The sequence below is a fragment of the Heptranchias perlo genome, unplaced genomic scaffold (genome assembly GCF_035084215.1).
Source record: "Heptranchias perlo isolate sHepPer1 unplaced genomic scaffold, sHepPer1.hap1 HAP1_SCAFFOLD_796, whole genome shotgun sequence".
Classification (NCBI taxonomy): domain Eukaryota; kingdom Metazoa; phylum Chordata; class Chondrichthyes; order Hexanchiformes; family Hexanchidae; genus Heptranchias; species Heptranchias perlo.
In genome coordinates, this window is record NW_027139831.1 from 74,441 (window position 1) to 89,068 (window position 14,628).

The following is a 14,628-nucleotide window of genomic DNA, read 5'->3' on the forward strand; positions in this document are numbered from 1 at the left end:
AACCCCCCAATTTACACCCCCCCAATTTACATCCCTTCGATTCACACCTCCTTGATTTATATTCCCTGATTTATACCCTGCCGATTTACATCTCCAATTTGCACCCCCTGAATTACAACCCTGATTAATACCCTCTGATTTACTCCCCCTGATTTACACCCCCTGAATTACAACTCCCCAATTTACACCCTTCCCGATTTACACCCCGATTTATACCCCTGATTTACACCCTCCCCGATTTACACCCACTGATTTAAACCCCCCGATTTACACCCCCCCAATTTACACCCTCCGATTTACACCCCCCGATTTACAGCCCCAATTTACACCCCCGATTTACACCCTCCGATTTACACCTCCCCAATTTACACCCCCCCAATTTACACCCTCCAATTTACACCCCCCAATTTACACCCCTCCGATTTACACCCCAATTTTCACCCCCCCAATTTACACCCCTCCGATTTACACCCCCTGATTTACACCCTCCGATTTACACCCCCTGATTTACACCCTCTGATTTACACACCCTCCGATTTACACCCCCAATTTTCACCCCCCAATTTACACCCCCAAATTTACACTCCTCCGATTTACACCCCCAATTTACACCCCCCAATTTAACCCCCCAATTTACACCCCCGATTTACACCCCTCCGATTTACACCCCCGATTTACACCCCCCAATTTACACTCCCAATTTTCACCCCCCAATTTACACCCCCAATTTACAACCCCCCAATTTACACCCCCCCCAATTTACACCCCCAATTTACATCCCCTCGATTCACACCTCCTTGATTTATATTCCCTGATTTATACCCGGCCGATTTACATCTCCAATTTGCACCCCCTGAATTACAACCCTGATTAATACCCTCTGATTTACTCCCCCTGATTTACACTCCCTGAATTACAACTCCCCAATTTACACCCTTCCCGATTTACACCCCGATTTATACCCCCTGATTTACACCCTCCCCGATTTACACCCACTGATTTATACCCCCTGATTTACACCCTCCCCGATTTACACCCCCTGATTTACACCCTCCGATTTACACCCCCTGATTTACACCCCCTGATTTTCACCCTCTGATTTACACCCTCCCCGATTTACACCCCCTGATTTACACTCTCTCTTTTACACCCTCTGATTTACACCCCCTGATTTACACCCTCTGATTTACACCCCATGATTTACACCCCCTGGTTTACACCCTCTGATTTACACCCCCTGGTTTACACCCTCCCCGATTTACACCCTCTGATTTACACCCCCTGATTTACACCCTCTGATTTACAACCCTGATTTGCACCCTCTGATTTGAACCCCTGATTTACACCCACTGATTTACACCCCCTGATTTGAACCCCTGATTTACACCCCCTGATTTACACCCTCTGATTTACACCCTCTGATTTGCACCCCTGATTTACACCCTCTCTTTTACACCCTCTGATTTGCACCCTCTGATTTACACCCCTGATTTACACCCTCTGATTTGAACCCCTGATTTACACCCCCTGATTTACACCCTCTGATTTACACCCTCTGATTTACACCCTCTCTTTTACACCCTCTGATTTACACCCTCTGATTTACACACCCTCTTTTACACCCTCTGATTTACACGCCCTCTTTTACACCCCCTGATTTACACCCTCTGATTTACACTCTCTCTTTTACACCCTCTGATTTACACCCCCTGATTTACACCCTCCGATTTACACCCCCTGATTTACACCCTCTGATTTACACACCCTCTTTTGCACCCTCTGATTTACACCCTCTGATTTACACCCTCTCTTTTACACCCCCTGATTTACACCCTCTGATTTACACCCTCTCTTTTACACCCTCTGATTTACACCCCCTGATTTACACCCTCTGATTTACACACCCTCTTTTACACCCTCTGATTTGCACCCACTGATTTACACCCTCTGATTTACACCCTCTGATTTACACCCTCTCTTTTACACCCTCTGATTTACACCCCCTGATTTACACCCCCTGATTTGAACCCCTGATTTACACCCCCTGATTTACACCCTCTGATTTACACCCTCTGATTTGCACCCCTGATTTACACCCTCTCTTTTACACCCTCTGATTTGCACCCTCTGATTTACACCCCTGATTTACACCCTCTGATTTGAACCCCTGATTTACACCCCCTGATTTGAACCCCTGATTTACACCCCCTGATTTACACCCTCTGATTTACACCCTCTGATTTACACCCTCTCTTTTACACCCTCTGATTTACACCCTCTGATTTACACACCCTCTTTTACACCCTCTGATTTACACGCCCTCTTTTACACCCCCTGATTTACACCCTCTGATTTACACCCTCTCTTTTACACCCTCTGATTTACACCCCCTGATTTACACCCTCCGATTTACACCCCCTGATTTACACCCTCTGATTTACACACCCTCTTTTGCACCCTCTGATTTACACCCTCTGATTTACACCCTCTCTTTTACACCCCCTGATGTACACCCTCTGATTTACACCCTCTCTTTTACACCCTCTGATTTACACCCCCTGATTTACACCCTCTGATTTACACACCCTCTTTTACACCCTCTGATTTGCACCCACTGATTTACACCCTCTGATTTACACCCTCTGATTTACACTCTCTCTTTTACACCCTCTGATTTACACCCCCTGATTTACACCCTCTGATTTACACACCCTCTTTTACACCTTCTGATTTACACCCTCTCTTTTACACCCCCTGATTTACACCCTCTGATTTACACCCTCTCTTTTACACCCTCTGATTTACACCCCCTGATTTACACCCTCTGATTTACACCCTCTTTTACACCCTCTGATTTACACCCTCTCTTTTACACCCCCTGATTTACACCCCCTGATTTACACCCTCTGATTTACACCCTCTGATTTACACCCTCTCTTTTACACCCTCTGATTTACACCCTCTGATTTACACCCCTTGATTTACACCCTCTGATTTACACACCCTCTTTTACACCCTCTGATTCACACTTGCCCCATTAAGATGTTCAGAATTGTCTCTGATTTTAATTTCGACCATCACAGGCTGAGGTTTCATCAGAATTCGGAAGCAGGAAGTTCAAGAAATACTTTTCACACTGAGTTATTATAACAGGAGCGAGTGAGGCAGAGAGACGGAACTGGGTAAAGGGGACTGGGTAAAGGGGACTGGGTAAAGGGGACTGGGTAAAGGGGACTGGGTAAAGGGGACTGGGTAAAGGGGACTGGGAAAGGGGGACTGGGTAAAGGGGACTGGGTAAAGGGGATTGGGAAAGGGGGACTGGGTAAAGGGGATTGGGTAAAGGGGACTGGGTAAAGGGGATTGGGAAAGGGGGACTGGGTAAAGGGGACTGGGTAAAGGGGACTGGGTAAAGGGGACTGGGTAAAGGGGACTGGGTAAAGGGGATTGGGAAAGGGGACTGGGTAAAGGGGACTGGGTAAAGGGGATTGGGTAAAGGGGACTGGGTAAAGGGGATTGGGAAAGGGGGACTGGGTAAAGGGGATTGGGTAAAGGGGATTGGGTAAAGGGGATTGGGTAAAGGGGACTGGGTAAAGGGGACTGGGTAAAGGGGACTTGGAAAGGGGATTGGGAAAGGGGACTGGGTAAAGGGAACTGGGTAAAGGGGATTGGGTAAAGGGGACTGGGTAAAGGGGATTGGGTAAAGGGGACTGGGTAAAGGGGACTGGGTAAAGGGGACTGGGTAAAGGGGATTGGGTAAAGGGGACTGGGTAAAGGGGACTGGGTAAAGGGGACTGGGTAAAGGGGATTGGGTAAAGGGGACTGGGTAAAGGGGACTGGGTAAAGGGGACTGGGTAAAGGGGGACTGGGTAAAGGGGACTGGGTAAAGGGGACTGGGTAAAGGGGACTGGGTAAAGGGGACTTGGAAAGGGGATTGGGAAAGGGGACTGGGTAAAGGGGATTGGGTAAAGGGGACTGGGTAAAGGGAACTGGGTAAAGGGGATTGGGTAAAGGGAACTGGGTAAAGGGGACTGGGTAAAGGGGATTGGGTAAAGGGGATTGGGTAAAGGGGACTGGGAAAGGGGGACTGGGTAAAGGGGATTGGGTAAAGGGGATTGGGTAAAGGGAACTGGGTAAAGGGAACTGGGTAAAGGGGATTGGGTAAAGGGAACTGGGTAAAGGGGACTGGGTAAAGGGGATTGGGTAAAGGGAACTGGGTAAAGGGAACTGGGTAAAGGGGATTGGGTAAAGGGAACTGGGTAAAGGGGACTGGGTAAAGGGGATTGGGTAAAGGGGACTGGGTAAAGGGGATTGGGTAAAGGGGACTGGGAAAGGGGGACTGGGTAAAGGGGATTGGGTAAAGGGGACTGGGAAAGGGGGACTGGGTAAAGGGGACTGGGTAAAGGGGATTGGGTAAAGGGGACTGGGAAAGGGGGACTGGGTAAAGGGGATTGGGTAAAGGGGACTGGGTAAAGGGGACTGGGTAAAGGGGACTGGGTACAGATTAGAAGGGAGATTATAGAAGGAAATGTTGTCAGGAAGATGATGTTTTCTGGGAAACTGGAGAACACAACACCTGGGCTCCTCTATATGTCTCTTTATTTAGTTTATTACATAAAAGATAAAATAGATAAAAGACGACACTAAAAGGTGCCCAGTGGGGGTTTTAAGGTGGTCTCTCTGAATATTTGCCCAGCTGTTACCAAACCTACAATCCCAATGAGGTAACCTGCACTCCGCTGCACCATTACTGTCTGTGAGAATGGTGCAGGACTTGCTGGTGTTCTCACTTCCCTCCCCCTTAAAAGATTCCAGTTTGGCAAACATCTTTTCCACACTGTTGCCCCTTTAAAAGGTGGGGACCGCCGGTAAGGATGCAGTGTGCGATATCTTTCTCAGAAGGCTCACCGTGCCTGGTCAGAGGGTTTGACCACAATGTCCAGGTGTTGAGAGGACCCGAGGAGCAGATATATCCCTGTCTTTGTATTGCCCCGGGGAGGGGGGGGATCATTGAAAGAATCTGATTTTTGGGGGTGAACGAACCGTTAATAACTGGATACATCGCTGAGCCGACACCACAATGGATGACTATGAATTTGCAAAGCTGAGCAAAATGCAAGTCAAGTTACAGCAATCCTAAATTAATATTAATTAACACGAAATGGAACTATACAGTGAAAACAATTATATATAAAATTGTTTGCAGATTCCGAAATAGTTTTGCTACAACAGATATTGAGTTTGAAAAACAAAAGGAAATGATTTTTGGTCCAAGTAGTCTTTGGGAGGAAGTGAATCAAAATCATCGAAAAGTTCTCCCCATCTCCACATCTCTGGCCTGGTGTTTGCTGCCCTCATTGGGTGTATTTGGAAGAATTATTTGTAAGACAGCCATTTACAGTTCAAAGCAAAAAAATATATAAAATAAAATCATAAGTTGCCCAGGAGTGCAGAGATCCAGTTGGGAAAGCCAATCTTTCGGTGCCTCCTTCACCTTTGAGTGGCATTTATAGCAGCGAGATCATTTCCCGTTATATAGATAATTTCAAGGACCACTTCTCATCTTCCTGGGGGGCCAACTTCAACCATCTTATGGAAAGGAGGAGTCAGTGATGGTGAGTCCCTGGCCCCGTGTTTGAGGGATGCCTTCAGTAGTAGGAGCCCAGATGAGAGGGTACGTGTGTGCCTGGGTGGCGAGGGACACTGGGACTAGGGTACATGGTCCCTGGCGCTGAGCTCCAATAGGTATTCGCAGCTCCAAAGAAACTCCCCGAAGACACGGGCATGGGTGAAGGGTGAGTGGGCACAAAGTTCATCTTCTGCTGGTGCGTATGATAAGTTGGCATGTAGGGTATATCTGCCTGATACTTGTAGATGGGGGACTCGGGTGGGTGAGGCTGGTGAGCCTGTGCAATCCCCTGGAAGTCAAACTTGTAGGCGTAACGTTTCCCGTGGACCTTGGTCATAATGTTCTTGTCGTAATAGTAACGCAGTGCGCGGCTCAGCTTGTCGTAGTTCATGTTGGGTTTGCTCTTCCGCTCTCCCCATCTCCTCGCCACTTCATCCGGGTCAGTCATCTTGAACTCCCCATTGGTCCCTTCCCAGGTGATGCAGATGGAATTGGAACTATCTGAGAGAAGCTCCAGCAGGAATTGCCACAGTTGGATCTGCCCACTTCCTGCAAACAAGACCAGATCCAACAGTGAGAACCCAGCAGATCCTGGAGCAAGACCAGATCCAACAGTGAGAACCCAGCAGATCCTGGAGCGAGTCCAGATCCAACAATGGGAACCCAACAGATCCTGGAGCAAGACCAGATCCAACAGTGGGAACCCAGCAGATCCTGGAGCAAGACCAGATCCAACAGTGGGAACCCAGCAGATCCTGGAGCAAGACCAGATCCAACAGTGGGAACCCAGCAGATCCTGGAGCAACACCAGATCCAACAGTGGGAACCCAGCAGATCCTGGAGCAAGACCAGATCCAACAGTGGGAACCCAGCAGATCCTGGAGCAAGACCAGATCCAACAGTGGGAACCCAGCAGATCCTGGAGCAAGACCAGATCCAACAGTGAGAACCCAGCAGATCCTGGAGCAAGACCAGATCCAACAGTGGGAACCCAGCAGATCCTGGAGCGAGACCAGATCCAACAGTGGGAACCCAGCAGATCTTGGAGCGAGACCAGATCCAACAGTGGGAACCCAGCAGATCCTGGAGCACGAGAAGGCGTCAATCACAAACATCAGCACAACATTGAACCTTAAACAGCCCCTGTACACTCTCCCCCATCACGGACTCTCCCCCCCATTTAATCTCCTCCCACAGCCCCTGTACACTCTCCCCCATCACGGACTCTCCCCACCATTTAATCTCCTCCCACACCCCCTGTACACTCTCCCCCATCACGGACTCTCCCCACCATTTAATCTCCTCCCACAGCCCCTGTACACTCTCCCCCATCACGGACTCTCCCCCCCATTTAATCTCCTCCCACAGCCCCTGTACACTCTCCCCCATCACGGACTCTACCCACCATTTAATCTCCTCCCACACTGATTTTAATGAGGCTCAGTGCTGAACGCTTATAGGAACATAGGAATTGCTGGACGATAAAAGACTATTGTCTCTCGAGGTCCCCTTCTACCATCCTGGTAGTCACATGAAACCATAATTACGGAGCTATTGACTAATCTGTCTTGAGGCCCTCTCGGAACTCACGGGCTGCAGAGGTGAAATTGCCACAAGGTTTTCAAAAAAAACAATGTTGGACTCGCTACTGCCCAGGAGGCCATAAACCAGGAGAGCAGTCGGTCGATAATCTCCCCCATTGTTTCTTTGCAATGCTGCTGGTTAATTCCATACGTACAGCAAGCAGGCAATATTCTTTTAATGAGTTGAGTTCGATCAGTCTTTGGGGTAAAGATTATCTGCATCCAGATATTGATTGGGGCCGTGACACTTTTTCCACTGCCTCTCTCTGTCCTTTCAGGTGTTTTTGGATGTATGGACCTTTGTGCTCATTGAAGTGACATAATAATTGGAAATCAGGAAATGACAGACTTACTAAATAATTACTTTGTATGGGTCTTAGGAACATAGGAACAGGAGTAGGCCATTCAGCCCCTCGTGCCTGCTCCGCCATTTGATAAGATCATGGCTGATCTGTGATCTAACTCCATATACCTGCCTTTGGCCCATATCCCTTAATACCTTTGGTTGCCAAAAAGCTATCTATCTCAGATTTAAATTTAGCAATTGAGCTAGTATCAATTGCCGTTTGCGGAAGAGAGTTCCAAACTTCTACCACCCTTTGTGTGTAGAAATGTTTTCTAATCTCACTCCTGAAAGGTCTGGCTCTAATTTTTAGACTGTGCCCCCTACTCCTAAAATCCCCAACCAGCGGAAATAGTTTCTCTCTATCCACCCTATCCGTTCCCCTTAATATCTTATAAACTTCGATCAGATCACCCCTTAACCTTCGAAACTCTAGAGAATACAACCCCAATTTGTGTAATCTCTCCTCGTAACTTAACCCTTGAAGTCCAGGTATCATTCTAGTAAACCTACGCTGCACTCCCTCCAAGGCCAATATGTCCTTCCGAAGGTGCGGTGCCCAGAACTGCTCACAGTACTCCAGGTGCGGTCTAACCAGGGTTTTGTATAGCTGTAGCATAACTTCTGCCCCCTTGTACTCCAGTCCTCTAGATATAAAGGCCAGCATTCCATTTGCCTTCTTGATTATTTTCTGCACCTGTTCATGACACTTCAATGATCTATTTACCTGAACCCCTAAGTCCCTTTGGACATCCACTGTTTTTAACTTTTTACCATTTAGTAAGTACCCGTACCTCTTTAGTTGTCCATGGCTGTTTTTTTTGGCAAGTAGAGTTCTTGCCCCTCAGGGGTATAAACCGATTCTGTATCACGTTAAATGTTTCTTTAAACATTTCCCACTGATCATCAGTCGTTTTACCCATTAACAGATTTGCCCAGTTTACTGTGGACAGTCTCTGTCTCATCCCATTGAAGTCGGCCTTGTCCAAGTCTAGAATCTTAGCAGCTGATTCACTTTTTTCCCTTTCAAACACTACATTGAACTCGATCATGTTATGATCGCTATTGGATAGATGTTCACGCACAGTCAAGCCGTTAACTAAATCTGGTTCATTACTCATTACTAAATCTAGTATGGCTTGCCCCCTTGTTGCCTCTAGGACATACTGCTGTAGAAAACTATCCCGGACACACTCAAGAAATTCACTACCTTTCTGACAGTAGAGGATGAGGATGAAGTACCACAGATGGAGAAAACAGAAAATAAATCAAGGGGAGGAATTTACTAGATTCAATGTAAGTTAAATAAAGGTGATGGAGAAGCTAATATTATCAAAGGTACAGGAATCTCCAGGGCCTGGTGCTTTCCAGCCCAGGCTATTAAAATTAGGTGAGGAAATTGTTGATGTGTTAGTCATGGTCCTTCCAAAACTCCCTCAATTCAGGGATTGTCCCCTTGGAATGGAAAATTGCTAATGTCACTCCAGTATTCAAGAAGTTGGGAGAGAGGCAGAATAAACTCGAGGGCACAACTCTAAAAGGGGGTGCAGGAACAGAGAGATCTGGGGGTATATGGGCACAAATCGTTGAAGGTGGCAGGGCAGGTTGAGAAAGTGGTTGAAAAAGTATACAGGATCCTGGGCTTTATAAATAGAGGCATAGAGTACAAAAGCAAGGAAGTCGTGATGAACCTTTATAAAACACTGGTTCGATCACAACTGGAGTATTATTTCCAGTTCTGGGCACCGCACTTTAGGAAGGATGTGAAGGCCTTAGAGAGGGTGCAGAGGAGATTTACTAGAATGATTCCAGGGATGAGGGACTTCAGTTACGTGGATAGACTGGAGAAGCTGGGATTGTTCTCCTTGGAACAGAGAAGGTTGTGAGGAGATTTGATCAAAGTATTCAAAATCATGAAGGGTCTCGACAGAGTAGATAGAGAGAAACTGTTCCCATTGGCGGAAAGGTCAAGAACCAGAGGGCACAGATTTAATGTGATTGGCAAAAGAACCAAAGGTGACATGAGGAAAAACTTTTTTACACAGCGAGTGGTTAGGATTTGGAATGCACTGCCCGAGGGGATGGTGGAGGCAGATTCAATCATGAACTTCAAAAGGGAACTGGATAAGTACTTGAAAGGAAAATATTTGCAGGGCTACAGGGAAAGGGGCGGGGGAGTGGGACTAGCTGGATTGCTCTTGCAGAGAGCCGGCACGGACTCGATGGGCAGAATGGCCTCCTTCCGTGCTGTAACCTTTCTATGATTCTATAAACTAGGAAATTATAGGCCTATTAATCTAATAGGCCTATAGTTGTGAGGAAGTTATTAGAATCTATAAGATATTAAGGGGAACGGATAGGATGGATAGAGAGAAACTATTTCCGCTGGTTGGGGATTCTAGGAGTAGGGGGCACAGTCTAAAAATTAGAGCCAGACCTTTCAGGAGTGAAATTAGAAAACATTTCTACACACAAAGGGTGGTAGAAGTTTGGAACTCTCTTCCGCAAACGGCAATTGATACCAGCTCAATTGCTAAATTTAAATCTGAGATAGATAGCTTTTTGGCAACCAAAGGTATTAAGAGATATGGGCCAAAGGCAGGTATATGGAGTTAGATCACAGATCAGCCATGATCTTATCAAATGGCGGAGCAGGCACGAGGGGCTGAATGGCCTCCTCCTGTCCTGTATTCCTATGTTCCTATATTCCTAGAATCTATTATTAGGGACAGAGTGACTGAGCATTTGAACAAATATGAGCTCATCAGAGAGAGCCAGCGTGGATTTGTAAAGGGTAAATCAAGTCTAACGAACCTAGAGGAATTTTTTGAGGCAGTAACTAACGTGGTGGATAAGGGAGTGTCTATGGATGTTATTTATATGGATTTCCAGAAGGCATTCGATAGGGTTCCACATAAGTAACTGTTAACAAAAATGACAGTGCATGGAATTGGAGGCAACTTAATGGCTTGGACAGGGAATTGGTTGGGAGGTAGGAGACAGAGAGTAGGGTTAGAACCATAGAACCATTGAACCATAGAAAAGATACAGCTCAGAAGGGGGTCATTCGGCCCATCGTGTCCACACCGGCTCGAAGAACAATCAGGTGCCCATTCTAATCCCACCTTCCAGCACCCTGTCCGTAGCCCTGCAGCTTACAGCACTTTAGGTGCAGGTCCAGGTTAATGGGTATGAACTCAAATTGGCAGGATGTGACTAGTGGTGTCCCCCAGGGATCTGTACTGGGGCCTCAGCTTTTCACTATATTTATAAATGACTTGGATGAAGAATAGAGAGACGTGTATCTCAGTTTGCTGATGACACTAAGTTAGGAGGCACAGTGTAGACGGGAGCAGAACATTGCAAAGGGAGATTGAGAGATTCAGTGAGTGGGTAAACTGGGGCAGATGGAGATCAATGTGGGGAAGTGTGAGGTCATCCACTTTGGACCTAAGAAAGAGATCAGAGTATTTTCTAAATGGTGAGAAGCTCGGAACTGTGGAGGAGCCGAGAGATTTAGGGGTCCACGTACAGAAATCACTAAAAGCTAGCGGACAGGTACAAAAAATAATTTTAAAGGTAATGGAATCTTAGCCTTTAGCTCATGGGGCTGGAATACAAAGGGTGGAAGTTATGTTCCAGCTGTACAGATCTCTGGTCAGACCCCATCTGGAGAGACTGCGTTCAGTTCTGGGCACCGCACCTCAGGAAGGATAGATTGGCCTTGGAGGGGGTGCAGCGCAGATTCACCAGAATGATACCGGGGTTAAAAGGGTTAAATTACGAGGACAGGTTGCACAGACTGGGCTTGTATTCCCTCGAGTGTAGAAGATTAAGGGGTGATCTAATCGAGGGGTTTAAGATGATTAAAGGATTCGATAGGGTCGATAGAGAGAAACTATTTCCTCTGGTGGGGGGAGTCCAGAACAAGGGGGCATAACGTTAAAATTAGAGCCAGGCCGTTCAGGGGTGATGTCAGGAAGCACTTCCTCACACAAAGGGGAGTGGGAATCTGGAACTCTCTCCCCCAAAAAGCTGTTGAGGCTGGGGGTCAATTGGAAATTTCAAAATGGAGATTGATGGATTTTTGTTGGGTGAGGGGATTAAGGGTTACAGAACCAAGGCGGGTAAATGGGGTTAAGATCTAATTGAATGGCGGAACAGGTTCAAGGGGCTGAATGGCCTCCTCCTGTTCGTATGATCCTACCTTCCTATGTCCTGTGTCCCTACGTTCTATGTTCCTATGATCCTCTGTTCCTATATCTTTATGTTCCTATGTCCCATGTTCCTATGTCCTATGTCGATATGTTCCTATGATCCTATGTCGATATGTTCCTATGTCGATATGTTCCTATGATCCTATGTTTCTATGTTCCTATGTCCTATGTCCATGTTCTACGAATCAGTGCTGCAAAATGGAATGTTTTCTCAATCCACCCCCTCCTACACCAATTTAGGCTCTTCCAATCCACCCCCTCCTACACTAATGTGGACTCTCCCAATCCACCCCCTCCTACACCAATGCGGACTCTCCCAATTCCACCTCTCCTACACCAATGTGGACTCTCCCAATCCACCCCCCTCCTACACCAATGTGCACTCTCCCAATCCACCCCCTCCTACACCAATGTGGACTCACCCAATCCACCCCTCCTACACCAATGTGGACTCTCCCAATCCAACTCTCCTCCACCAATGTGCACTCTCCCAATCCACCCCCTCCTACACCAATGTGGACTCTCCCAATCCACCCCCTCCTACACCAATGTGGACTCTCCCAATCCACCCCCTCCTATACCAATGTGGACTCTCCCAATCCACCCCCCTCCTACACCAATGTGGACTCTCCCAATCCACCCCCTCCTACACCAATGTGGACTCTCCCAATCCACCCACTCCTCCACCAATGTGGACTCTCCCAATCCACCCCCCTCCTACACCAATATGGGCTCTCCCAATCCACCCCCTCCTACACCAATGTGGACTCTCCCAATCCACCCCCTCCTATACCAATGTGGACTCTCCCAATCCACCCCCTCCTACACCAATATGGGCTCTCCCAATCCACCCCCTCCTACACCAATGTGGACTCTCCCAATCCACCCCTCCTACACCAATCTGCACTCTCCCAATCCACCCCCTCCTACACCAATGTGGACTCTCCCAATCCACCCCCTCCTACACCAATGTGGACTCTCCCAATCCACCTCTCCTCCACCAATGTGGACTCTCCCAATCCACCCACTCCTCCACCAATGTGGACTCTCCCAATCCACCCCCCTCCTACACCAATGTGGACTCTCCCAATCCACCCCCTCCTACACCAATGTGGACTCTCCCAATCCACCCACTCCTCCACCAATGTGGACTCTCCCAATCCACCCCCCTCCTACACCAATATGGGCTCTCCCAATCCACCCCCTCCTACACCAATCTGCACTCTCCCAATCCACCCCCTCCTACACCAATGTGGACTCTCCCAATCCACCCCCTCCTACACCAATGTGGACTCTCCAATCCACCTCTCCTCCACCAATGTGGACTCTCCCAATCCACCCACTCCTCCACCAATGTGGACTCTCCAAATCCACCCCCTCCTACACCAATGTGGACTCTCCAATCCACCCCCTCCTTCACCAATGTGGACTCTCCCAATCCACCCCCTCCTACACCAATGTGGACTCTCCCAATCCACCTCTCCTCCACCAATGTGGACTCTCCCAATCCACCCACTCCTCCACCAATGTGGACTCTCCCAATCCAACCCTCCTACACCAATGTGGACTCTTCCAATCCACCCCCTTCTACACCAACGTGGGCTCTCCCAATCCACCCCTTCCTACACCAATGTGGGCTCTCCCAATTCCATCCCCTCCTCCACCAATGTGGACTCTCCCAATCCACCCCCTCCTACACCAACGTGGGCTCTCCCAATTCCACCCCCTCCTACACCAACGTGGGCTCTCCCAATTCCACCCCCTCCTACACCAACGTGGGCTCTCCCAATTCCACCCCTCCTACACCAACATGGGCTCTCCCAATTCCACCCCCTCCTACACCAATGTGGACCCTCCCAATTCCACCCCCTCCTACACCAACGTGGGCTCTCCCAATTCCACCCCCTCCTACACCAGCGTGGGCTCTCCCAATCCACCCCCCTCCTACACCAACGTGGGCTCTCCCAATCCACCCCCCTCCTACACCAATGTGGACTCTCCCAATTGCACCCCCTCCTACACCAATGTGGGCTCTCCCAATCCACCCCCCTCCTACACCAGTGTGGGCTCTCCCAATTGCACCCCCTCCTACACCAACGTGGGCTCTCCCAATTCCACCCCCTCCTACACCAACGTGGGCTCTCCCAATTCCACCCCCTCCTACACCAATGTGGGCTCTCCCAATTCCACCCCCTCCTACACCAATGTGGGCTCTCCCAATCCACCCCCCTCCTACACCAACGTGGACTCTCCCAATTGCACCCCCTCCTACACCAACGTGGACTCTCCCAATTGCACCCCCTCCTACACCAGCGTGGGCTCTCCCAATTCCACCCCCCTCCTACACCAGCGTGGGCTCTCCCAATTGCACCCCCTCCTACACCAACGTGGGCTCTCCCATTGCCCACACCAGGTACCCTGCGGCCTCTTTGATGCCACTGCCCCTCCAGGTGCCCATTGGCCTTGGGTTAGTGTCCATGGAGGTGGCTGGAGACTGTCCCGGAACCGAGCAGCGGTGGGGACAGGGTGTGTGAGTGCGTTTCCCCGCGAGGCGCCCGTTGTCGGAGGAATGCCCATGTTCTGCCGGATCTCTACCCACCTGGATTTGCCAAGCGGCTAGTCGTGGGTCCCAGAACCTGATACGGATCTGTCAGTGAGAGATCATGTCAGACAATTGTTAACAGTGGCCACAGAGCCCAGCGAGATAGTAAAGCAGAGTAGCAGTGATGGCATGGTACCTGGGTGGAGGCGAGGCTGATCGCTGGACCGGCTTGGAGTCTGAGGCTGAGGGGGGGAGCCTGTGAGGTAACAGAGCAATGAATGAAGCCACAAGTCAACAGGGAAAGAAAGGGAGGAATA

At 48.9% G+C, this 14,628-nt stretch overlaps 1 protein-coding gene across 1 annotated transcript; it reads right to left on the reverse strand.

The window, feature by feature from the left end:
• Positions 1 to 4,578: 4,578 nt before the first annotated feature.
• On the reverse strand, positions 4,579 to 14,580 carry LOC137319281 (Friend leukemia integration 1 transcription factor-like; the record flags this gene model as incomplete). The annotated part of the gene is made up of 3 exons (XM_067981569.1): positions 4,579 to 6,175; positions 14,369 to 14,416; positions 14,508 to 14,580. Coding segments are annotated over 3 exons (651 nt in total), but the record flags the coding sequence as incomplete, so codon positions are not given.
• Positions 14,581 to 14,628: the final 48 nt, after the last annotated feature.